Below are 27,817 nucleotides of genomic sequence, written 5' to 3'. Positions count from 1 at the left end.
CACGCCGAGTTATTTGACAGTTAAAAGTGCCTTGTATATAATCGCGTAACGTATTTTATACTTAAAAAAAAAGGCGTCATAGCGCTGTCGACTGGCTGTCAATATGGGATTCACCATAAAAATTATGAACTAGTTATTGACTCCCATTATTTAAATATTATAAAGCATACAATTAATTCCGATTATTTAATTTTATAAATATTTCATATATTGTTAATTAAAAAAGAAAAATAGATCATATAATTACATGAAAAAATTAATTTAAACTCGGCAGTTAAAAAAAATGCTTTTCTAACCAAAGTTGTTAAGAAAATAGACACTCGTAAGCTGATTTGATGAACTGGTGCAAACTTTTTTTTTTTTTTTTTTTTAATAATTAATATTTAATATTTTGGACTAAAAGTGATTTTTTTTCAATTTTTTAATTAATTAGAATTTAATAAAAATTTATTTGATTGTTATTCTTATTACAGATAATTTAATATAATTAAAAATAATTTAAGGTGTCAATATTTAGACCCCCGTCAATAATTGGGGCTTTTACCTTATCTTCAAATTAGCGTAGATCGTTATCAACTAAAGGAAAACTCTTGAATCATGATTATCATCATTAAGAGAGTCACTAGATTTCGATTTGAAGAAACTGAAGGAAGAAAAATAAGGAGAAGAAGAAAAAAAAGGAAAATAAGAGTATAAATGAGGATGATTATTTTTTATGAACTTTTTTGTGGCATTCAATTAGTAGAGCTTGAGTGTGCAATAGCTATTCCAAAGACGGTTATTGCACCGAGTGAAATCTAAAGGAATGGAAGATAAAAGAAGTAAAAAAAGTTTAAATTAATTAGAGGAGGAAAATAAAATAAAGATGAAAAGAATAGAGAACAAGATATTGTGTATCAGGTTTATCTTTTAAATTAACCCGACGATAAAATCCTTGCGGGTCATGAAACCGGGAAACCAAGTGTGTACCGAGACCCGGGAACGGCCGTGCACTTTATTCTTAACTGGCTCCTGGTGCTGGTGTTTATAATGAGAATTTTCCTGATTAACCTCAGCCCTGTTTCTTACTTTTGGATTTACTTTTAATGCTTAATTAAATTTTTCTTTGAGTAATTATGAGCCTTAAAAATTTAAAACTCCACCTTTTATTTTCAATTTAATGAACTTTTTTTTAGTGCTTCTTTTAACTGGCGGAGATTAACATAAATTATTATTATTGCACACCTCATAAGCGAAGCGGATGAGGTAGTGCTCTATTCTCGCTTTACAAAAATCAAGTGATTTTTTGAACTAAAATAGTTTTTATTTATTTTCTATCGCACTTGTAGAATAATATTTACACATTAATGTCATGGAAAAAACACTAGTTTCAACACTTATGACATTTTTAAAAGACATTTTTAAAAGACATTTTACTTTTTAAATAAATAAAAATAATGTTTAAAAAAATTATGCCGTGGACGTCCGTGTGACTGATGTATGTATGGAAACTGACGTGGTCCCGACTAGAAATTGTAGTGAGGAATGCCGAAGAATTAGTGAGGGGCAAGTTTGGCTTACCTAACTTAGGCAATTCTAATTTGCGCCTTCTTAAATCCACGTTAGGCAAAACGAAGATTGGGATGCCAAATTTGCATGTAATTTGGGACATCTATGGCAAGCCGAACTTCGGCGAACCTTTGGAATGCCTGACTAGCTGGAAGTAACGATAACCAAAGATTTGCCGAAGTTTAGCTTGCCATAAATGTCCCTAATTACCTTTAAGTTTGGTGAACCGAACTTCCGTAGACCTTTGGATTTTATAATTTCCTGCAAGTTGGGCATTCCAAACGTTTGACGAATTTCGGCGTTTCTTGCCAAAGTACTCTAAAACGGAATGGGAGAAGATATTTGGCTTCAAGTCTTTCCAAGGTTAAGCCTTTTAGTTCTATACATATAAAAGTGTGTATTTATGAGAGTATTTGTGTATTGTACATATAAACATGGTGTCTCATGTACCAGACTAGAAATTTCATTGAGGCATATGCCGAAGAACCAATTCGGGGCAAATTTGGCTTGCCTAACTTAGGCTTGCCTAGGTTGTACCTCATAAAAACCAAGGTAGGCAGAACGAAATGTTTGGCTTGCCATATTTGAACGTAACTAGGAAAGTTTCATGGATTCCTTAAGTCTGATATATCATGGGAACGCCGAACTGGTTTCAAGTAACGATAACCTGAGTTTTGCTAGTTTGGAGCGAACTTGGCTTTCCGAACTTAGGCTAGCCCAATTCGAATCTTATTTGTTTTAAATTAGGCAAGCTGAACATTGGTTGTGCTTATAAGTATCTTGAAGTAAGAGGTCGCTCATCATCGGCGTAGCGTCGCGGTATGGTATAGGGCCCTCGTGCGTCGCATACCGTGTTCGAGTCTCGCGTTCGACATGTACGATTTTTAATAATTAATAATTACTGATTATAATTACTATTAAGGCGAGTGTGAAGTAAAGTTAAGTGTTATGTGTGATTAGTGTATCTAACTCCTCCATCATCTCCTTCCCCCTTGACTTATCAAATCTACCAATCAAAAAAACCTCTTCACATTAAAAAACGCTCCAAAAAACAAAAAAAAATTACAGAAAAAATAAAATTAAATAATAAAAATATTATTAAATTAAAGCAACAAAGAATTCGTTTTTTTTTTTATTCATGAAATATTTAAAAAATTTAGTCCTAAATTTAATATTTATTAATTTTCGCTTGATAATAAAAAAGCTAAAAATCAAGAAAGAATTAGATTTGGATTCTTCGTTGCGAATTTGGTTTCCAAATTGCAACCTAATCAGGAAGCCAAGTTAGGCTGAGCCTCGCAACTGCGTTACATCCCAAACTTCGGCCTGGTTTGGATGCCTCACTTACTGCAAGTTTGGAATTCGGCATGCCTTACTTGCGCCAAATCACTGCCTCACTGAAATTTCTAGTCGGGGTCACGATAACTGCCGAAAATCTTAACTGATCAAGACCATTTTTTTTAATACGCTTCAGTATTATCCAAAATTAAGTCCTTTCGAAGATCACGATCTAATTCAATGTAGTTTAATTGTAATAAGCAATAACCTAACATCCACTTAAATCGTTTATTTGAGAAACCCCATAAGTAAAAAATACTAAATTTTTCAGGAGAAGCAAAAAAAATTTTTCTCAGTTAAGTTTGCATTAACATCATGAACCAATGATGAATAATAATAATGTTAGTATCCCGAAAAAATATTCGAGCATGAAAAAATTTGATTATTAATTACTACTATTCATAATAATGATTTGAAGTTGATTGACTTATGGGGTTTCTCACCAAAACCAATAAAATAGTAATAAAATCATTAATATATTAATTTTTCTTCGTGAATCATTTATTATATTTATGAAATAAAATACAAAATATGTATTGGAACTATAATTAACAAAAATTATAATAAATCATCTATTTTTAAATACAAATTAGTGAACTGAGAGTCAACAATAAAACAACATTCTAATTAATCACAACCTAACTTTATAAAACTAAAATTGAAAAAATGATTTAAATCAAAGTATTTAACAGTAAATATAATATATTTTTATTTGGTCATCATTAATTTCAGAATTTAAATCAGTTAAATCAGAGTCAACAATAAAACAAAATATTTTTAATATTAATCCATCAAGCGAATATTGTAAAACTCATTAAAATTCAAGTATTTAACAGTAAATTTAGTTTCTAATTATCTAATAATCAATCATTTTAAAATTAAAGTCAGTTAAATCACATCAAACAATAAAACAATAATTTAATTTAATTTTTTTAAACCCATCCTGCGAAAAATATGAAAATTAAAAAATCTTGCATTGAACTGAATTTTTCTTCTTAGAATAAGTTTTTTTGAAAAAAAAAAAAAAAAAAAAACAAAATAGTATATTGTGCCACAAGGGACGAAAGTACTACATTCTGTCCCGCGTGTGTGATTGCCACCCGAGCCGAAGGCGAGGGTGGCAAACACGCGGGTGAGGATGTAGTACTTTCGTCCCGTGTCACACATACTATTTTTTCTCCTGCCAAGCCGAAAGTTCGCGAATCTTTTAATGCAATAGCATCGTAGGTAATCACGGAAGGGGTCCAGGGGCGAAGCCCCGGTGGGGTCCAGGGGCGAAGCCCCGGCGGGGGGTTGGGGGAGCGGAGCCCCCCCAGTCAAGAAAAAATACAATTTAAAATTATTATTTAAGTAAAGATATTAAAAAAAATAATTAGTGTTATGAAAATAACAGAATAATTTTTATTATAACTTTAAATAATCATTTTGATAAATATTAATAGTAATTATAAGCATTCATTTAATAATAATTATGGATAATCTTAATGATAATATTAGATGATAATTTTAATATAAGAATAATTTTAGTGACTTAATTTAAAATTATCATAACTAATAATTTAAAATTATTATTTAAGTAAAGATATTAAAAAAATTAATTTTGTGTTATAACTTCAAATATTCATATTGATAAATATTAATAGTAATTATAAGTATTCATTTCATAATAATTATGGATAATCTTAATAATAATATTAGATGATAATTTTAATATAAGAATAATTCTAGTGACTTGGTGATTTAACATATTTTATGTAAATCAACCTTTTTTTGGTACAATATGATAATTTTTGAAATTTTCAAACTATAACATTATCACTAAATTATCACTAAACATTATCATAAATCACATTATCACTAAATTACCTTATTCTTATTATAATTATAGTATATTGCACTAATGACGCAACATGAAGTGCTGACGGAAAAAGTATGTGTTAAAGAGAAGAATGTACAATGCGTGAGAGCCGATGTAGGCACTATTGCGCGTGCGCGTTCATTTATTCCGAGGATAGAAACTGCTGCTTTATTCCGGCTGCAAGCGGAAGGTATTTGAACTTTCGGCTTAGGCAGGAGAAAAAGAAATTTATTTTTGGAATTTTGAAATTGAATTTTTATTCGAAAAACCCCTTAAGTCATTGACTTATGAGGTTACTAAACTAAACGAGATTTATATCGACTGATTGGTTAGGTCTTGAACACGGATTTAATATTTTTTGGTGCTGGTATAAGTGAGGGGAAATTCAAAGAACCGAAAAATGCAATAAACTCGATTTCGAAAAAAATATCTGACTTATGGGGTTTCTCAAATAAACAATTCATTTATCATTTGTATATCTATATCTATATAAATAAGGTTCGTTTACAACACATGCGCAGTATCTTTCTTTTCTTGGTGGACAATGGCGCGAAAGATTTAAAAGTATTTGTATTTTACTTTAATCAATTTAATTATGGAAAATGAAATTATGAGGCGTGCACTTTTGGATTTTCGAAACTTTCATTACTATTATTATTGCTTGATGGTATCGTGGAATTAATGGAGACGAGAAAAATTAAATAATTTGAGCCGTTAAATTTGCACAATCAATTAGAGAAAGTGGTTTATTTCTTAGGACAGTATATCCGTAAATAAAAGTATTGTTCAGTGAGTAAGCGGCTGGGCCACGACGTCGCGACAGCCCGGCGTCGCGACGTACTCTTTGTGTCTTTTGTGCTTTAGTCATTTCTGCTATTTACCTAGAAGCCTCTTCTTTGATGAGAAATATAAATACGGAATATGGGGGTGGACGCAGCTTGAATTTCGGTTTTATTTTGTTATTGTTTGGCTTAAACTGCAAAGTTTACTTAATTCATTTAATTTTTAAGGATTGCCAACTTTTATAGGTATTTATATTTTTTAGAAACTAGATTTTAATTTAATATCATTGATATGTTAAATAAATTTTTAGTAGATTTTATAAAAATCTAACTATTACAGCCGTCCTCATGGCGCAACTTTTAAAAAATTTAGCCATTTTCTGACTCAGTTTGTCGAGCTGAGTCAGAAAATACATATAGTTCAAAAGTTTATATATATATTTATATATATATATATATATATATATATATATATATATATATATATATATATATATATATATAATACCCACTGAGTAGGTCCTCCCCTTTCCCCTATCCGTTCTTTCCCAACTCCCTTAAAATTTGCTTTAATATGGCTCTTTACCGTAAGATGGACGGTGGCGTTGTTTGCTCGGTGGGTCTTATATACGTGACTGAATAAAGTAGTCAGTACTTGTCTCGGATAGCTTAACTGGTAGAGCCCTTGGCGCGTAACCGAGAGATCTGGGTTCGATTCCCAATCTGGGCTGTCTGATTATTTTTTCAATTACGGAAAAATTCCCACTGAGTAGGTCCCCCCTTTCCCCTATCCGTTCTTTCCCAACTCCCTTAAAAATTTGCTTTAATATGGCTATATATATATATATATATATATTAGAGTGGTCCAAAAAAAACATTTTTATTTTTTTTTTCAAGTGCTGCTGTTTCAAAAACTTCTCTAAGGTATAAAAAAAATTCTCTCCAAAGCGCAGCTTGATATCTCAATTGTTCATGAAGCTCAATGAATTTTTATTTTCCCATTTAAATAACACATCAAAAAATTTTATTTACGTTTTCATCCGGTAAAACTACGAAAAAAATTTTTTTTTGTATTTTTCGTCAATTATTCTTGTAGGAAATTTAATTCTCTATAAAAAAGTACTAAGGTAGTTTTTTCGTAATCCTAACAAGTAAAAAGTTATTAAGCTTTAAATACTCGCAATAAAAGAAAATTTAATCAGATATGATTTTAGAATCCATGTTGTATCACATTTTCTGTTTTAAAGTATTTGATTAAGTAATTTATATTTTTTTCTTAAAAACATAGTATACAGTCTGATATCGGTCATTCAGTCTGGACCAGTGATAACAAATGACAATTCAATATATCGGTTTGTTTATTTGAACCACATGTTAAATGCACCGAAGGAGATTACCAGACTTTGTAAATACTCTAACCACTGCTTAAAAAAATTAAACTAGATAATTTACTTTTAGCACTCTCTTGCGGCCTACATGAAGATATATAGTAAATTAAATTTTTTGTTGACAATTAGTTTTTTACCTCAACCTAGCTGCATTTTAATAATTATGTCTTATAAGTCATATAAACTAAAATAAGAAATAACCAAAAAATTAAATCAGTCTCAAAGATTATATTGGTTGTATGTTTATTAGCAATTTTTTTATAGTCAAGCTTATTTACTTAAATATGTGATGACTCCTGAGATAAGGCAGTTTTCCGCACTAACTCTACCTGTTTATTTATCATTTTTTTTTTTTCAATGATTAAATTTAAAAATAAAAGAATCAATTCACGAAGGACTTCTATTTACGTACTCCGGCAAAGTTTCGTGATTTTTCATTCGGTCAAAAAGCGTCCCAGCATCATGTTCAAAATTTAAATATTCACCTGTTCTACCTGTCCTACATCTTCTTAAATAAAAAAATTAAATTCGGTATACATCCGGAAGTACTAGCTTGCTCTTGATTCAGATTCCGTAATGAAATTCAAGTTCAATTTTAATAAATCACTGCTCATAGGAAAAAATATCCAAATTGTAATGAGAGAAATTATTCATCATTCACAGTTAATACTTCACCAAAAGACATGTGTTAATTATATTAGAAACAGTCTAGTTTGATAAATTTTGAAATAAATACATGCAGTTACCGAAAAGTTTTCGAAAAGTTGCTTTGAAACTATCTTCGTTCAAATTTTTTTTGTGCAAGTATTTAAAGCTCAATAACTTTTTACTCGTTAAGATTACGAAGAAACTACCTCAGTACTTTTTTGTAGAGAATTAAATTTCCTACAAGAATAATTGACGAAAAATACAAAAAAATTTTTTTTCGTATTATTGCCGGATAAAAACGTAAATAAAATTTTTTTACGTGTTATTTAAATGGGAAAATAAAAATTCATTGAGCTTCATGAAGAATTGAGATATCAAGCTGCGCTTTGAAGGGAATTTTTTTTATACCTTAGAGAAGCTTTTAAGATGATAGGCAAAAAACTTTTTTTTTTTGGACCACTCTAATATATATATATATATATATATATATTTATATATATATATATATATATATATATATATATATATATTTATACGATATAACGCGGCTTGTCAGCACGATAGCGTTTTCAATTTATAACCGATTCTTCTCAAACTCAACATGCTTTATCTATCGATCAAGACCAAGGTTAAGTTCGAAGATGAGCTTAATCGGACGAGTAATTTGGAAATGACAGGATTTTGAAATTTTGAAAATCGTAAAAATTGATGTTTTTACCACTTCAACTTGATATAATTACTGGTCGAGACAAGATATTAAAATTCGGTAAAATGCATCGTAAAGGTCTTTTAATAAGCTTCAATTTTCACTACTCAGAAAGGGTAATAGCCTCAATATTACTCCTTTTAGAGTTCGTTTAATGAAACAGTTTTACTGTTGCAGCCGTTTTAGAATTATTGTCTGCATCATAGCTTAATCATGATGTAAATTCAATAGTTACGATATTGATTAGTCTTTCGTGTAATGTTTTTGGGTAGGTCGTCAGTAAATATGTCACAAATTAGTTCTAAATATTGTTTTCTTCAATTAAAATCTTGTCCAGTTTTAAAATTCTGATTAACTTGGAAACTGTTGTTCCTAAGCGATTACTTAAAATTTGGACATTTATAATTCAAATCTTATAATCTTTGCAATTGCTTGATAAATATTTGAGAAACTTTTTCTTCACACGATAATTTTTTTTCCAAAATTTGTTCTAAATAGTTTTAAACTTATTATTGAATTTTGTTTATAAATCATAAACTAAGTTATATGTTATTAGTATTTATATTATTTTATTAAAAATCGATTTTCTTTATTTGAAAAATCTACTTCCATTTCGGCTGCCGAATGGCCTTTTTTTTAATTTAATTTATTTTTTAGCAAAAAATTTAACCAATTTTCTTAATTTTTTTCTTCAATAAAATTTTGTGTTGTAAGAAAAAAAACTTCTGACCAAAATTCATTCACAGAAAAAAAGGTTCACTTGAGTCAAGAAAATATTTTTTCTCTCCTAGTAGCTTTTCAGTCGTACTAACTTATATCCGGCTAAAATGGTGTTTTAATAGTTTAGAAAACAAATTCATTTTATGTTCGTTATTAACTAAAATATTTATTATTATAGTTTTAAGAACAAATTTTTTTATGTCCGTTATTAATTAACACCTAAGTTTATCAAGATCGTGTTGTCAGCATGCTAAATCCTTTATTTGTGTTTTTTAATTAGTTTTTTTTAATTATCCTAAATAATTTATAGTTAAATATATAAACAATAATGTTTCTAAGGTTGAAATAATATAAAAGTCTTTTTAATAAACAGCTTGATGTACAAATTTTGTACTTGTTCCACCAGTCGCAAATGCCTGTCCCACCAGTCACAATAAAAAAAATTTTTTTAATTGTTTCTACGTAGGTAATCAGTCTAATTCTTCATAATATTCAATGTTTGTAGGATAAATTTTGTATTGAGAGGTAAGTATTTTTAAAATTTTAGTGGTCGAACTGAAATTGGACTTTGAGTATACCTTTGGTGATAAAGAAGGACTTTTCGATGTCTCACTAGTCACACTCAGTCAAATGATAATTACGAGAAGCTTAAAAAGTAATCGAGATTTTTGACAAAGGGATATTTTTAATTGGTTATTCTTCTATATTAAAGATAAATTTTACTATAGTATGATTTTTAGTCACATATTATTATTATTATTATGAGTTTTACTTGTATACCGATATATGGTTTTTACAAGGCTAATTGTCTCAGCATCTCCGCATGTATTCTTTTTTTTCAACTCTTTATTATCAATATATGCTTCGCTCTATATTATTAACACAATCTTTCAACTCTTTTATTATCAACATATTCTCCACTCTTTTTATAATCAACAACATGTTCTCCACTTTTTATAATCAACATATAATTTCGCACATAACTTTATTCTCAATGCGGCTGTGGACCGACTTGTGCTTTCTGTACTGTATTCACCCTATTCCTCACCCCTTTCTGTCGGTGTTGGAATAGTGGCGATGAGGAAACCACAGAGAAAACCCATGCCAGTACAGTTTGGCTACCGGAGCGACCCCCGACGGTTGGTATTGGAACTATTCGAACAACCGTCGGGGCTCGAACCCTCGCCTCACGACATGATGCACGAACGAACTAACGGGATAATGACTTAGTCCGCTCGGCCATCATGCCGCTTTTATTTTTAGTCACATAATTATAGCTTATAATTGATGGAATTCCAGATTCAAATGTCCCACCAATCACTATGGAATGCCCCTTATTCCAACAAAATTAATTCTCTTGCTTTAAGAAATACGTATCTTGATGCAAGAAAATTTATTTAAGTCAAGAAAATCTTGTTGTTTTGAGAAAATTCAGCCTCTTGCTTCAAAAAATTTAGTTCTTGATAGAAGTAAATTTTCTTGTCTTGAGAAAATTTCTCTCTTGCTCCAAAAAATTAAATATAAAGAAAGAAGTAAATTTTCATTAATATTTTTATTGATTAACATGTCAAATGGGAAGATCAAATAATATTCCATCATTTTTTTTCATTCAATATGTATAATTGCACGCTAAAATAATATAAAATGGGTATCAAATATTCAAGAGAAAAATTTTCTCAAGGTGAGAAAATTTTTTTCTCAGCTGAAGTAGGTGGCGCTGCTTCCCTAAAGTATCTAAAAATCTTGATCAAATATAAAAATTTATTGTATCAAGTACTTATGATAATTTGAATTAAGAAAAAATCACTTTCACCAAGAATAGAATTTAAAGAAAAATTTTTACTTCGGCCAACATAACTTCGGTCTTCCTTCAGGCACCTGAAAATTTTCTTGAGCCAAGAATTTTGTTTTCTAATCAAAAAATTTTTCTTTCGGTGTTCAAATCGAGCACGATTCTATTTTTGCCGATTTGATATGAAATGATTCTTAAACATAGTACCGCTTAATCAATTTCATTAAATAACCTAGTCAACTGATACATGACACACACCGTATGCAAGTTTTAATGAGCTAAAAATCTAGCAACAACGATTCATCACTTTGCAGCGACAACAAACTTAGGTGTTTAATTCTAAACGAATAGCGAACCGTTTTCGCGTGTAACTGAAAAACTTAAATTGAAAATTTAATCACTAATTACTAATTAAGCTTAATTATAATACATATAACCTGAAGCGTGGTGTTTCGAAAGGTGTATAATAAATATACATGTATACAGGACATAGTGAAATAATTTAATTAGGAAGCTTAGTAAGAAGGTAACTTTACTCATCTTATATATAAATATATATATTCACTACTTGAGGCACAAATTAATGGCGTTATACATATACTTTTATGTTTTAATACATTGTCAGAAAACTTTAATCTTTCCGCCGCTTCAAAGATTACACTAACCGTTAGTTATTTTCACGTCTCACTTACTTATCGCGTTATTATTTCACCGTACAAGAGTAAGTTCCTATTTAATTACGGTGTCGAGTTTTTAACCTCAATTTTTTTAAAATGTTCCGGTATTTTCAAATGAAGCAACCTCTATTCAGAAAAATTTAACAACAATGGGCAAAAATTTAACTACAATGGGTTTATTTTAAATATTGGTTAGATGAATCGAAAAAATTACACAGAAAGAAAAATTTCTTTACTGAAGAACAAAATTCTTGACTAAAGAAAATTTTCGGGTGCCTGAAGGAAGACCGAAATTGTATTGGCCAAAGTAAAAATTTTTCTTTAAATTCTATTCTTGGTGGAAGTCATGTTACCTTAATTCAAATTATCATAAATACTTGATACAATAAATTTTTATATTTGATCAAGATTTTTAGATACTTTAGGGAAGCAGTGCCACCTACTTCAGCTGAGAAAAAAATTTTCTTACCTTGAGAGAATTTTTCTCTTGAATATTTGATACCCATTTTATATTATTTTAGCGTGCAATTATACATATTGAATGAAAAAAAATGACGAAATATTATTTGTTCTTCCTATTTGACATGTTAATCAATAAAAATATTAATGAAAATTTACTTCTATCTTTATATTTAATTTTTTAGAGCAAGAGAGAAATTTTCTCAAGACAAGAAAATTTACTTCTATCAAAAACTAAATTTTTTGTAGCAAGAGGCTGAATTTTCTCAAAACAACAAGATTTTCTTGACTTAAATAAATTTTCTTGCATCAAGATACGTATTTCTTAAGGGGTTATACGCAGTTGCAAAGCTAAAAAAACATTTTTTTTATGAATTTTTTCTAGACACAGTTTTTAATTATCAATTACAAGTGATGGTTATTTAAATAGCCTACTTTCAAGAATACAATAGTGCGTCAATCATGTAAAAATATAAATGTGTACCGCTCCTGTAGAAGATGTTCTGAACGATCTCTAAAAAAAAGGCGCTTGGCGGTGATCTCCATTTCGGTGGTTTGGATTATCTGAAATCAAAAAATATGGTGAATTCTTTTACAGGATAGATTAATGCAGGTATTAGACGAAGGAATAAGATTCAAAAAAATTATTACTATTTTTTTTTTAACAATTTGGAAAATTGTTTTTCAACAAAAACGAAAAATTTTTTACAAATAGACGCCATTTTGTCAAAAACCAAAATTTTTCTTATTCCTTCGTCCAATACCTGCATTAATCTATCCTGTGAAAGAATTCACCATATTTTTTGATTTCAGATAATCCAAACCACCGAAATGGAGATCACCGCCAAGCGCCTTTTTTTTAGAGGTCGTTCAGAACATCTTCTAGAGGAGCGGTGCACATTTATATTTTTATATGATTGACGCGCTATTGTATTCTTGAAAGTAGGCTCTATTTAAATAACCATCACTTGTAATTGATAATTAAAAACTGTGTCTAGAAAAAATTCATAAAAAAATGTTGTTGTCCTTTAGCTTTGCAACTGCGTATAACCCCTTAAAGCAAGAGACTTAATTTTGTTGGAATAAGTAAAATTTCTTGTCAAAAAAAATTGTTTTTTTTGCTCAAGAAAATAATTAGGAAGAATAATATTTTCTTGGCTCAAGTGAACCTTTTTTTCTGTGTAGTAATGAGTGATGATAAGAACGACAGGTTCGAAAATAATAATCAAGTTTTCCGAAAGTTAATTTAGCTTTAACTTTAAATTTAAATCACCTCACGTCAATTATTAATAGAAATTTACGAGTATATCTAATTTAAAATTATTATCAGAATAAAATAATAATTTTAGCTCTGTATAATATAAGCAGAAGGATAAATTTAGTCGGTCTCTATTTACACACACACGGAGAGAAAAATATGGAAATCATTCCTACAATTTTAATTTTATGTTTTCCTATACCATTTTAGGAGCGATTACTTAAATTATGGGAATCGTAACTCTAATTTTTGGGAAATATTACTATAATTATGGGAGTTGTTCCTATAATTATAGGAACGATACCTATAATTGTAACGGTAATATCGGCATGATTCTCATAATATATAGGAATGGTTCCCATAATATATAGGAATATTTTCTATAATATTATAGGAGCCAGTCCTATAATATTATGGAAACCATTCCTATAATACTATAATGATGATGCCTAATAATATTAAGATATTTATCATTACAACTCAAGTTATTTGTGACTTCGATGACCACTTTGAAGCATTTGAAATTATTAGTAATTTCGATAATTTTACTTGCTTCCCAATAACATCATTTGAAATATATAAAATAAGTAAAATTGTTCATACAAATAATAAAAGTTACATACCCAAAAGGTGGATTTATTAAATATCCAACGTATGTATTGTAAATAAATAATTTGTTTTAAAAACAATGACATTTCGTATCTATTTTACTCCTCTAATTGTATAGTGAGAAAATATCCCTTTTATTAGAGAAACTTTGGAATTGCTACAATATTTTTCAATATTATCTAACACAATAATAACTGAGTTGGAATGAACAATTTAAGATTAAGTAAACACGTGAATAAAAATGATGAAAAAGAAATTTTTTCACTCTAGTGAAAGATTAATTTTTATTTACAAAAAAAAATTTATTAGCAAAAAAATATATATAAATTGCTTTATATTTTCAAAGTGATTGCTTCATTATTATGAACATAAACATTTTTCTATTATTATGTTCGTCATTCCCATAATATTATAGGAACCACTCTTTTAATAGTACACGGAGAAAAATTTGTAGGAACCTTTCCAAAAATTATGGGAATGGTTCCTATAATAAAATTATCATTATAAGTATCTAACCATACCCATAGTTTATTGGAAACGTTTCTATACAACAATGGAATAGCTTCAATATATTATGGGAATGGTCCCTATAATATTATGGGAATGACGCACATAATAATAAAAAAATGTTCATGTTCATAATAATGAAGCAATCACTTCAAAAATATAAAGTAATTATTATTATATATTTTTTTGCTAATAAATTTTTTTTTGTAGATAAAAATTAATCTTTCACTAGGGTGAAAAAATTTCTTTTTCATAATTTTTATTCACGTATGTACTTAATCTTAAATGGTTTACTCCAACTCAGTTATTATTGTGTTAGATAATATTGAAAAATATTGTGGCAATTCTAAAGTTTCTCTAATAAAAGAGATATTTTCTCACTATACAATTAGAGGAGCAAAGTAGATATGGAAATTCATTGTTTATTTTTTCAAGTTCATTTTATTTTTAAAACAAATTATTTATTTACAATACATACGTTGAATATTTATTAAATCCATCTTTTGGGTATGTAACTTTCATTATTTATATGAACAATTTTACTTATTTTACATATTTCAAATGATGTTATTGGGAAACAAGTAAAATTATCGAAATTACTAATAATTTCAAATGCTTCAAAGTGGTCATCGAAGTCACAAATAATTTGAGTTGTAATGATAAATATCTCAATATTATTAGGCATCATCACTATAATATTATGAGAATGGTTCCTATAATATTACAGGAATGGTTCCTATAATATATAAACTATTCCTATATATTATGGGAACCATTCCTATATATTATGGGAATGATGTCGATATTACAGTTATAATTACAGGTATCGTTGCTATAATTATAGGAACCATTCCCATAATTATAGTAACATTTCCTAAAAATTATGGGTACAATTCCCATAGTTTAAGTAGTCGCTCCTAAAATGTTATAGGAAAACAATTCATTAAAACTATAGGAATGATTTCCATATTTTTCTCTCCGTGTATAGGAACCATTTCTATAATATTATAGGAACCATTCCTTTAATAATATAGGAACCATTCCTATAATATTATAGGAACCATTCCTTTAATAATATAGGAACCATTCCTATGATATTATAGGAATCATTTCGTTAATAATATAGGGAATGTTCCTATAATTTTATAGGAACCATTCCTTTAATAATATAGGAACCATTCCTATAATATTATAGGAACCATTTCGTTAATAATATAGGAAATTTTCCTATAATTTTATAGGAACCATTCCCATAATATATTAAAGCTAATCCATTATTGTATAGGAATGTTTCCAATAAACTATGGGTATGGTTCCCATAATGAGCATAGGATTGATACCTATAATGATCATTTTATTATAGGAACCATTCCCATAATTTTTGGAAAGGTTCCTATAAATTTCTCTCCGTATACATAAATATACCTAATACTATACTTATATTAATCTATAAGAGTAATATGAATAAAATAGAGACATTTTAACTCCAGAAAATTGCTTGATTTGATAAAGCGAGAGTAAAGCACTACTCTATGTGCTTCGCGGTATGAGGCGTGCTAAACATAAATTATAAAATTAAATTCCAAAGTAATTTAATAAAAAACATTAATAGATTTGACTAAAAGCTAAAGCATGTATAATTAAAGTTGATGGAAAGATAAATTGATGAAATAAAAAAAAAGTAATAATTCAATAAGCTTAAATGAAATAGTTAATTAATAAAGCTGGAGGTATTACGCAATAAATCGAGTTCATCAAAACTCATGGAAATGAGTTGCGAAAAGACTTAAAGGCTTCAGTAAGCTTATTAAAAGCTCGTTACAATGACGAGGCAGTGCCTAATATCCCAGTTAGAGTATATTATGTAGTACTAATACTATGTATTAATTTCCAGGTTATTTTAGCAAGAGTGAGTTTTCGGGCAATTCCCGTGAATTTTCGAGAGAAAGTTTGCTCTGGTATATACTACGTTCATGTGAGTATTAAACTTTATAATTTATATTGTGTTAATATCATTCGCGTGCATACGGCGAATGAGAAATCGTAAACGGAAATAAAAATTCGCTAAATGTTAAAACAATTTGTTGGAGCCTGTATATAATTTTTTATATAAACTTATGAAAAAAAATTTTCGTTAAAAATGACAGTAATTGTGGAAAATTTTGCAATTTCTAATATAATTACAATTCTTTTAATAATTATTCGCAAGTATAATGTAAAAAAATTTCAGAAAGTATTATTAATTTTTATTTTAGTGCACAAGTTATAAATATTGAGCGTGAAAAATTTATTTTGCAAACTATTGTCAAGATAATTTAACAGAGATTAATTCTATACTTTTTAAAAATTGATTTAGTACACCGAGAAAAATCTGGTTCTCTGCGCTAGGAAAATCTAGTTAATTATCATCACCACTATTTAATTGAAGTTCTTATACCTAAAATTATTTATTAATAATAAATTATTATATTGAATCCCAATATACAGGATGTCCGAAAATTACTGTAAGAGCTTTTATAGGGGCATAGGAATTGAGAATTTCGAATCATAAGTACCTGGACGATTTAAAAAAATTTGCACTACAATATTAATTATAACTAATTAAAGTAGGCCAATGAGAAGGTATCTAATTAACGCCTCTAAGGTTAGAAAATAGGGACTATATTGGACTCTGTTATGCAATAGTGTGTTAAGTACATAGAATTTCCATAGCACTTAACACATGAATGCATAACAGTGTCCGTATACAGTATAGTAATTGAAACCATTTTAAGGAGATCCACGCGAAGTAGTTAAATTTTCTAAATTTCCTGAAAATTTGTAAATTCAATTTACGTAGGCTAATAATAAATAAAAAAATTAAAAAACAATAGGTATCCGGGATATTTAATGAAATAATTAGGTTTGAAAATTGTAATTTTTACATGTAGGTAAATGGAGATTCCACCAGCCGTGTATTTGGTTAAGAATTTAATGTAATTAATGATTAAAAAAAAATTTTATTTTCATTAAATTTGATTGAAAAAAAAATAAGCTTTGATTAAAACAATAAAAAAGTAGCTTTCCGAACGTATTACGGAGATATTTTATACTTTTTATGAAAAATCACAACACGGAAAAAAGTAAACTGTAATAAATAACAGTCGATTTATAATAAGTAATGATCAACTGCTAAAAATTACCGTTTCAAACAGTAAAATCGTGATTTTACTATTCACTTTATAATATTTACCATTTAAACGTTACAATTTACTCTTTACATGGAAAAAAATACTATTTCAAACAATAATATTCGCTATGTAAATGTCTAAAATGTTAAAGTATAATAATTAAGAATTCAGACTTTGATATTTATCATTTGGTACCTAAAAAATGATTTTATGATATGTAAAAAGTATAAAATAAAGTTAGCAAATTTCTAATACAAGCAACGTCAATATTTACAAAGTAAAATGGTAAATTTCAAATGCAACGCTAAAAATCAAACTGTAATTATTGACTTGCTTGGACTGGTAAAATGTATATTTTAAAAGTATAATTTTTACTGTTTCAAATGTTAAATTCTCCCAGAGTGAGACCCCCTTCTCTTTCATCCCGAGTAAAAACAGAATTCCGCCGCACCACCGCCGCAACACCACTGCACGGCTTTTTAAGCGCCGCACCACCGCTGCACTACAGCCGTGAAAATTTTGGTTATTTTACAAGTGCCGTATCACCGCCGCACCACCGCCATGACAACTAAAGAATTTATCTATTCGCCGCACTACCGCCGCACCAGCGCCGCACCACAGCTGTGACGCGCCCGGGTAAAAATAAAATTATTAATTTTTACGAAAAAATAATAAATTTCGTTCGACCGCCGCACCACCGCTGCACCACCGCCGCACCATACCACTGTTTGATGGTATATACATTGAAATAATATATTCGTTGATCATTCAAATAGCTTAACTAAATTTTTTAAGTTAAGTATGGCTTGCAGTGCAGTTGGCAATGTTCGAGACTTCCATGCAGACGATCCAGGTTCGAATCCCATCACAGTTCAATTTTTAAAATTCTTTCAGAGTATTTCGATAGGCGTACCGCTTCTGTGCAACCCGAGGACGAAATTAAAAATCTACATCAACAATACGACTAAAAAAATCAATAATTTCGCGGTGCTTTGGCCTGATTAAAAAAAAATTTTTTTTTTTAATATTAGGCATTCGATTAAAAGGAGGTTGATCAATAGGTCTTACATAAAGATTTCTAGTCGCACTATTTATTAATTAATTATTGCGTGATAAATTAATTATGATACCATTTTTTGTGAAATTGTAGGTATGATATAGCATTGGTGCGGCGGTGGTGCAGCGGTAGTGCGGCGATGCTAGGGGGAGTAAATTTTTAGCGTGCGGCGTAATAGTCCGCCAAACGGCGGTCGTGCAGCGGTGGTGCGGCGGTATGGTGCGGCGGTGGTGCAGCGGTGGTGCGGCGGTCGAACGAAATTTATTATTTTTCCGTAAAAAATAATAATTTCATTTTTACTCGGGATCTGAGCTCCCTTTCTCCTCATAATATGGACTATATATTGAAATGGCAATTTTTACTGTTTGAAACTGTAATTTTTTGAGATGAAAGAGTCGTTATTTACTATAGTGACAGCTACTAATCACTTATTTTGGATATTAAATTATAAATTGTGGCTTTTATACTTTCTACATTAAGTTCTGTAATATTTATATTTTTGCCACCCCGATGTCCGCTTTACTGTTTGAAACCATAAAAATTAACCGGAATCCGAGTGAATATTACAGTTTACTTTTTTCCGTGAAGGAACTTCCGTTCTTTAAAGTCTTGTATTTGACTTGGCAACACCGCTTGCGCTGTTACCCATAGCATAAGTAATCGCGGTTTTTCAAATGCTAGAAGATCTTAGTCATTAATAATGATTAATAATGACTCATTATAGTTAGACAGTAAACATAAATAAATTTTAAGGTTAGGGAACTCTTGCGGTGTTGTCAAGTGTATACCGGTAATTCATAGTGCTATATTTTTTATCAGTCAATTAAATATTAATAATTATTTGATGAGTAAATTTTTCGAAAATTTCTTCAAAAATATTATTAATTAATTTCAAAATTAATTTTAAGATGCATAACAAAAGTATTTCTACGTCTTATTTTTTTTATAGACATTCTTTAAATTAGGAGGGTACTTGGATCTCCTTAATAGGTTTAAAAGTCATTTCAATTACTTTTAAGTCAGAAAAAATAATTCGGTCAGCCCGGACCGGGGATCGAAACCAGATCTTTTGGTTATGCACCAAGCGCTCTTCCAGCTAAGCTATCTGAGACATCGTTAACCTTTCTGTTAGCTTATAATTGTTTGCTTAACACGATAGAAAAATATTTATTATAATATTGTTGATATAACTATTTATCAATATTAATTTAAACTAATACATAATTCGAGTAATTACAAAAAAAAAGTTTCAAAAACTATATTTTCATACTTGTGACGTTATAATTCAGCTAACTACGCACTATTCTCTCAGTGTACATTAAATATTAAACTTTCCATGGTTATATTGCATCATTAGTGTTCAATATATTAAATTAGAGTAAATTACCTGAATTTTTTCTCCATTTGACGTATGAATTTTTGACCTATAGTTGCTTCCTTCAAGAATTTTGGCATTGTTGATATAAATTTCATCTTGGGGATACCCACGTTTTCTTGTCACCCAAAGTGGAGGGTTACCTTCGAGTTCCGACGAAATGGTGTCTCCAAGTTCGTCAGTGGTCTTGGGCAAATTCGCTGAAAGCACATAAAACAAAGCACATATACATCTTGATCTACAGAGAAGTAAAAGAATAAAAAAAAAAAATGGTAATGATAATGATATAGAAATTTGTCGGGTTCAGAAAGTGTCATATACATAAGTAGAGATGTCGAGGACAGTAACACGGAATGAGGAGATTGTAGCCGTAGTCATTGTCGTTACCGCTGATTGCACTCTCACATGTGTGATAGCATTACAATAAGCGTCGGCATACGGGCTTTATATATATATATATATACTGTGTGTACTATAGTGGTTCTGATACTGCACCAGCACCAGATGAAGACAGGCGACAGACTCCAGACTGTAGACAGTAGACGTCGCTGGTACGTACAGAGAACAACGGAACAATTGTTAGACAAGTGTGGGGTACAAACTCGGAATGAACTTTAAAGCTCGTTTGATCATGACCCGAGCATATACTATACACGGTTCAGTTGCAGCTTCTACAATTCCATTTCTAAGCAGAAGATCAACTAGAATACCTATTTGCTGTATTTTAGTGTTCTTTTTTTTCTTTTATTCTTGATTTCATACTTCACTCACGCTTAACCTACCTCATCAAAACTATAATGGTTAAAAAGGTTCTTCCGTATGATGAGTTTAAATAACTTTTTTTTTTTTATAAATTGCTTGCCTAACATGTCTAGAAAATAGTAATAAAGCGATTTTTTTTAATTTGGAGTAGCTATAAAGATATACGGAAAAAAGTAAACTGTACATAGAAAGAAAAATTTCTTGACTGGAGAACAAAATTCTGGGCTCAAGAAAATTTGTCGGGTGCCTGAAGGAAGACCGAAATTGTGTTGGCCGAAGTAAAAATTTTTCTTTAAATTCTATTCTTGGTGGTCATTTTTCCTTAATTCAAATTATCATAAATACTTGATACAATAAATTTTTATATTTGATCAAGATTTTTAGATACTTTAGGGAAGCAGCGCCACCGACTTCAGTTGAGAAAAAAATTTTCTCATCTTAAGAAAATTTTTCTCTTGAATATTTGATACCCATTTTATATTATTTTAGCGTGCAATTATTTATTTATTTATTTATTTATTGAAATTTAAATGCCAAGGCATAGAGCCAAATAGCAAAAAGTAAAATACATATAATTTAGTTTCACATAAGTAATAAAATGAGATTCGAAGTATTGGTTACATATAAAATTTTGTAATATTTATAAACAATATAATTTAAATTAGAAGTATATCGTAACTAAACGTAATATTTAAGTGCATTCAGAAAGAGAAGAATGATTACAGTTTTTAGTATCTTAATATACACAATTTTTACTTTACTAGTATAGTACAATAATTGTAAATAGAAATCTAGCTAATCTAAACTTAAAAGAAAATCAAATAGCTTCGATTTGAATGATTCTAAGCTAAGAGAGTTTGGGATTTCAGGTGGCAAATCTTGCCAGAACCTGATAGCAGAAACAACAAAAGAATATTCATAAATGGTACTCGAAAATTTGGGAATTTTGAACATAACGTTATTTTTTGCTGTTAATCTGTCTGATCGTCTAATTTCAGGGTCTTCATCAACAAATAGGCTTCTCAGAAATTTAGGTTCACCTGTAGATAATAGTTTGTAGAATAAGCAGCCCAAATAATACAACCTGCGCGACTTAACAGTTAACCAATTTAGTTGACGTCGATATGGTGTAATATGTTCATCCCGTTTTAAATTAAAAATGAATCGAATAATACTATTTACAAGACGCTGAAGTTTACAATCAAGTTGAGTAGTTAGGCCAAGCAACACTACCGAACAATAATCAATTATAGGAAGAATAGTGGCGGATGCTAGTAATTTACGAGATGTTAATGATAAGATATTCTTTCTGTATTTTAAACTATTTAGTGCACCATACACTGTACGTGACAGCTGCGAAATATGCATGTCCCAGGAAAGAGTTCTCGAAACATGGACCCCTAGATGTTTAGTGAAGCTTACATATGGTATAATATTTCCATCAACGATAATCTCCGGCAATAGACAATCTTCTAGGAGTTTTAATTTATGTTTACTACCCAGAATCATTACTTTGGTCTTTTGATAATTTATTTCAAAGTTATTTTCATAAGCCCGGCCTTTATACATATTGAAATAATTATACATATTGAATGAAAAAAAATGATGAAATATTATTTGATCTTCCTATTTGACATGTTAATCAATAAAAATATTAATGAAAATTTACTTCTATCTTTATATTTAATTTTTTGGAGCAAGAGAGAAATTTTTTCAAGACAAGAAAATTAACTTCTATCAAGAACTAAATTTTTTGGAGCAAGAGGCTGAATTTTCTCAAAACAAAAAGATTTTCTTGACTTAAATAAATTTTTTTGGATCAAGATATGTATTTCTTAAAACAAGAAAATTAATTTTGTTGGAATAAGTGAAATTTCTTGTGTCAAAAAAAATTTTTTTTTTCGCTCAAGAAAATAAATTAGAAGAAAAATATTTTCTCGGCTCACGTAAACTAAAATTGTCTCTATTTATTTTCTATCGCACTTGTAGAACAATATTTACACATAAATGTCACGGAAAAACACTATTTTCAACACTTATGACATTTTTAAAAGACATTTTGCTTTTTAAATAAATAAAAAAAATGTTTAAGAAAATTATTCCGTGGACGTCCGTGTGTCTGATGTATATATGGAAACTGGCGTGGTCACAATAACTGCCGAAATACTTAACTGATCAAGTCCATTTTTTTTTTTATACGCTTCGGTATTATCCAAAACTGTCCTTTCGAAGATCACGGTCTAATTCAATGTAGTTTAATTATAATTAGTAATAAACTAAAATCCACTTATAGTTTGTACATCTATATCTATGTAAATAAGGTTCGTTTACAACACATGCGCAGTACCTTTCTTTTCTGGGTGGACAATGGCGCGAAAAATTTAAAAGTATTTGTATTTTATTTTAATCAATTTTATTATAGAAAACCAGATTATGAGGCGTTTCTTTTGGATTTTCCAAACTTTCAGTTTTTTTTTAACTACTTTAAAAGACAATATTAATAAAAAAATAATTAAACTCTCACGTTACAATAAAAAATTCAGCAACAAATTCATAAATGTCTTCATAAATCACACTTCTGTCATGTGAGTGACTCAGTATTACCTCACATTAATCACATCTTATTAATTATTTTTTTTATCGCTTATCACCTTCTATTAGACAAAGAGAAAATTACTAATATTAAAAATGGATCCTTACTTATTAGTTTCGGTGTACGTCAGCATGATACTGCTCCTGTGCGCGAAGGTAATTTTATTAAAATACTCAGACGCTACGGCGGAAAAAATCTTCGAGAAAGTGTCATCGGATTTTAATTTCCAGCCGACGTTTGTGGAGATTTACGAGCAGTCGACTCGATCAGAATGCAACAGATTGATTGTAATGAGGCCTTACGAATGGGCCTTCTGGGCGATCAATGGTCAGTGCTATGTTTTGAACGCACTCAATGAGTTTGACTGTCCTAGCACAACATTTCCAACGCTAATTTTCGACGCGCTAACTATTAGATTGTCCGATCCTAACATTGTTTGCGTCCCCGTTGAATACAGTATCATTAAAAGTGAGTACAGCTCTCACGGGTCACCGATTGTTAATCACTTTAATATTGAAGACGTACAAAATCACGGACGGTTCACTATTTACGATGCGCTTGATTATTTGTTGAAAAATTATATTGAGATTAATTTGGATCTTTATAATGTGCATCCTGCTAATAAGATGATGATTAAAATGATAGAGAAAACAAAAAGTATAGATCTTACTCCTGAGGAACTGCAGAGAGTTAAAAAAACAATTAATTCCAATTCTATAGTTTAAGACATAAATTAAAATACCGCCAATCAATACAATAATTTGAAAATTAGATTATTTAGAAGTCAATTTATATAAAATAATTTATTTATTTAATGGAAAATTATGAATTATTTAATGAGAAAAAAAAGTTTTTTTTTGTGAACACGGAGTCTCAATTAACGCTTAGAAAAATAATTAATAATTTCAAAGAAAATTACCTTTATTTTATTTTTTTAAATGTAAAAAAGTAATTTTCTTAAGTAAAAAAAAATCTCTTGATAAAATAATATCAAAAATTCTAACTTAGTAATTGAAATTGCCGACATTTAACAAATTTTAATTCAAGTTAAACAAGAATATATTTACGGCAAAAAATATGTGTATTATCTATATTATTAAAAGAATAAAAAATTTTGTGTCCAGAATAGTCATATGATAAAATCGGTTTTTTTTAAGTGAAATTTAGTGTCATTGCAACGGTCTTGATTTGAATTAGTGCCTATTCAAGGTTTTTTATCATTCTCATTGATAGGCAATTTATTATGATGTATTTAGACTGCATTCGAATATGCTATATCTCTAGATAGATAATTAAGAAATGACCTTGTATCTTGTGAGCTATTGACATTTTTAAAGATATAAGCTCATCCCGATGTTACATTCATCGAGACCATTCATTTGAGTACCCACATCAATTTTTCACATATTTATATATATTATATATGTATATATGAAAAATATGTCAAAATGCATGTGGGTACTCAAATGAAAGCTCTTGATGAGTGTAACATCGGAATGAGCTTATATCTTTAAAAATGTCAATAGTTAAGGAAGTACAGTGCGATTTAACAAAAGTCACTATTTAAAATAGTTATATAAGCTCATTCAGTTGTTACTCTCCTGGAGACCTTTCATTTGACTACCTACATCATTTTTTAATATATTTATATGTATTACATATATGTATATATGAAAAATATGTGAAAATGCATGTGGGTACTCATATGAAAGCTCTTGATCATTGTAACATCATGATGAGCTTATATCTTCAAAAATGTCAATGATTGAGAAAATACATTGTTTTCTGTCAACTGATGATATTTTTAACGATATAAGCTCATTCTGTTGTTACTCTTATTAAGGTCGACACCTTTCATTTGAGTACCCACATCAATTTTTCATATATTTATATATATTATATATATGTATATATGAAAAATATGTCAAAAATTTATGTGGGTATTCAAATGAAAGCTCTTAATGCGTGTAACATCGGAATGAGCTTATATCTTTAAAAACGTCAATAGTTAAGAAAGTACAGTGCAAACTAACAAAAGTCATTATTTAATAAAGCAAACTTTTATTTATTTATAGTTCACAAGTCACGGCAGTCACTTAGTGACTGCAAGATTTCTAGTTGATAGTATTATTATTCATCTTGCAACTATTTTCCTGAAATAGCTTCAGCAAAAAATTTTTCAATTGAATTCAATTCGGCGTGTCCAGTTTTGAAAATATATGTCAATTTAGAAAGAGACTAAAACTTTTATCAGATAACCTGAGAATTTATTTTTAAGTTCCGGACTATTTAGACGGATTAATATTGTTAAAGTAGTCAAAAATAAGATTTATAAATCTTTAACATCGAATCGACGTGTTGAATGTTCGAAGATGTGTCAAGTGTTCCAAGTGGAAGAATATAACTATTGAATGGTACTTAATTACTCGATCTACCGGTCTAAGCAGGAAAACTTTGGACTACCTCTCGCCACCTATCGACTGAAGCGGACACTATTTACTCTTGATGAAATTTCTTTCACTGAAATAAATAAAATCGCGAATACTCTTCGAATTACTGTTACTACCAGTTTGCTTAAAATAAAATCTTTTCTTCACAGTAACAAATCCTTTAAACAGTAAATTTTATTTTTTTATTTCTGGTTAAATTTTTCTCAAATGGATATAATTAACTAATACGGTAAAATAAATTATAAATTACTGTTATAATAAACAAATTAGGGGAAAAAGTACCGTAGAATTAAATAAAATTTCGCAACCTCAAAATACCGTTCTGCTTACAGTAAACATAGTCGGTAGTCTGGCGCTCCGTTTACAACGGGATTTTTGAACGGAACTTGACGCCAGATTCTACCAAATCTGTGGATTCTTTTTCTTGTATCTAATTAAGGAGATCCGCGCGATGGAGTCAAATTTTTAAATTTGAAGTCAAACTTCCTGAAAGTTTGTAGATTCAATCTACGTAGCCTAATAGTTAATAAAAAAATTAAGAAACAGTAGATTTCCAGGATATTTAATGGAATAATTAGGTTTGAAAATTGTAATTTTTACAAGTAGGTAAATGGAGATTCCACCAGCCGTGTATTTGGTTAAGAATTTAATGCAATTAACGATTAAAAAAAAATTTTTTTTCATTGAATTTGATTGAAAAAATCATAAGCTTTCGATTAAAACAATAAAAAAAGTAGGCTTCAGAACGTATTGCGGAGATATTATATATTTTTTGTGAAAAATCACTCGGAACTTGCGTTCTTTAAAGTCTTGAATTTGACTTGGCAACACCGCTTGCGCAGTTAACCAAATCATAAGTAACCGTGGTTTTTTAAATGCTAGAAGATCTTAGTCATTTTAGTTAGACAGTAAACATAAATAAATTTTACGGCTAGGAAACTCTTTTTGTGTTGTCAAGTGTATACCGGTAATTCAGAGTGCTATATTTTTTATTAGTCAATTAAATGTTAATAATTATTTAATGAGTAAATTTATCGGATATGTCCTCAAAAATGTTATTAATTAATTTAAAAATTAATTTTAAGATGCATAACAAAAGTATTTCTACATATTATTTTTTTATAGATATTCTTTATACTATTAGGGTACTTTGTTCTTTTTAAGGAGATCCACGCAAAGTAGTTAAATTTTTAAAACTTTCTAAAAATTTGTAAATTCAATCTACGTAGCCTAATAATTAATAAACAAATTAAAGAACAGTAGGTTTCAGGGATATTTAATCCCATAATTAGGTTTGAAAATTGTAATTTTTACATGTGAATGGAGATACCACCAGCCGTGTATTTGGTTAAGAATTTAATGCAATTAACGATTTAAAAAAAAATTTATTTTTGTTGAATTTGATTGAAAAAATCATAAGCTTTCGTTTAAAATAATAAAAAAAGTAGGTTTCAGAACGTATTGCGGAGATATTATATATTTTTTGTGAAAAATCACTCTGAACTTGCGTTCTTTAAAGTCTTGAATTTGACTTGGCAACACCGCTTGCGCAGTAGCCCAAAGCAAAAGTAACCGCGGTTTTTTAAATACTAGAAGATCTTAGTCATTTTAGTTAGACAGTAAACATAAATAAATTTTACGGCTAGGAAACTCTTTTTGTGTTGTCAAGTGTATACCGGTAATTCAGAGTGCTATATTTTTTATTAGTCAATTAAATGTTAATAATTATTTAATGAGTAAATTTATCGGAAATTTCCTCAGAAATTTTATTAATTAATTTAAAAATTAATTTTAAGATAACAAAAGTATTTCCACGTATTATTTTTTTATAGACATTCTTTACACTAGAAGGGTACTTGGATCTCCTTAAAAAATTTTTTAATTTAAGCTGAAACTCCTATAAGTTGCAATGTTTTCATAAATTTAAATAAAAGAAGCTATTCTTACAATTAAAAAAAAATTAAAGTATTCATATAATTTTAATTTTTGAAGAAGAAAAATTCCGCCTAATTTTTTTGATAACCGATGACTAATATCCCAACCGTTCAACTAAACCGTCTAAACCTTGAATAGCTTGAAACGACGCAGTCGAGTTGCTACTGGTGGCAGCAGCTGCCTGG

General features: G+C 29.2%; 1 protein-coding gene across 9 annotated transcripts in view; it reads right to left on the bottom strand.

The window, feature by feature from the left end:
• Positions 1 to 27,817, bottom strand: part of LOC123264090 (fasciclin-1) — a 382,407-nt gene that overhangs the window by 74,837 nt on the left and 279,753 nt on the right. For all 9 annotated transcript variants that reach the window (XM_044727161.1, XM_044727167.1, XM_044727165.1 and 6 more), the window contains exon 3: positions 19,905 to 20,092. In XM_044727161.1, coding sequence (XP_044583096.1) covers positions 19,905 to 20,092 — 188 coding nt within the window. The remainder of the gene's footprint in view (positions 1 to 19,904; positions 20,093 to 27,817) is intronic.

This window comes from Cotesia glomerata, linkage group LG4, assembly GCF_020080835.1.
Source record: "Cotesia glomerata isolate CgM1 linkage group LG4, MPM_Cglom_v2.3, whole genome shotgun sequence".
Lineage (NCBI taxonomy): Eukaryota > Metazoa > Arthropoda > Insecta > Hymenoptera > Braconidae > Cotesia > Cotesia glomerata.
This window is presented reverse-complemented; position numbering and strand designations above follow the sequence as displayed.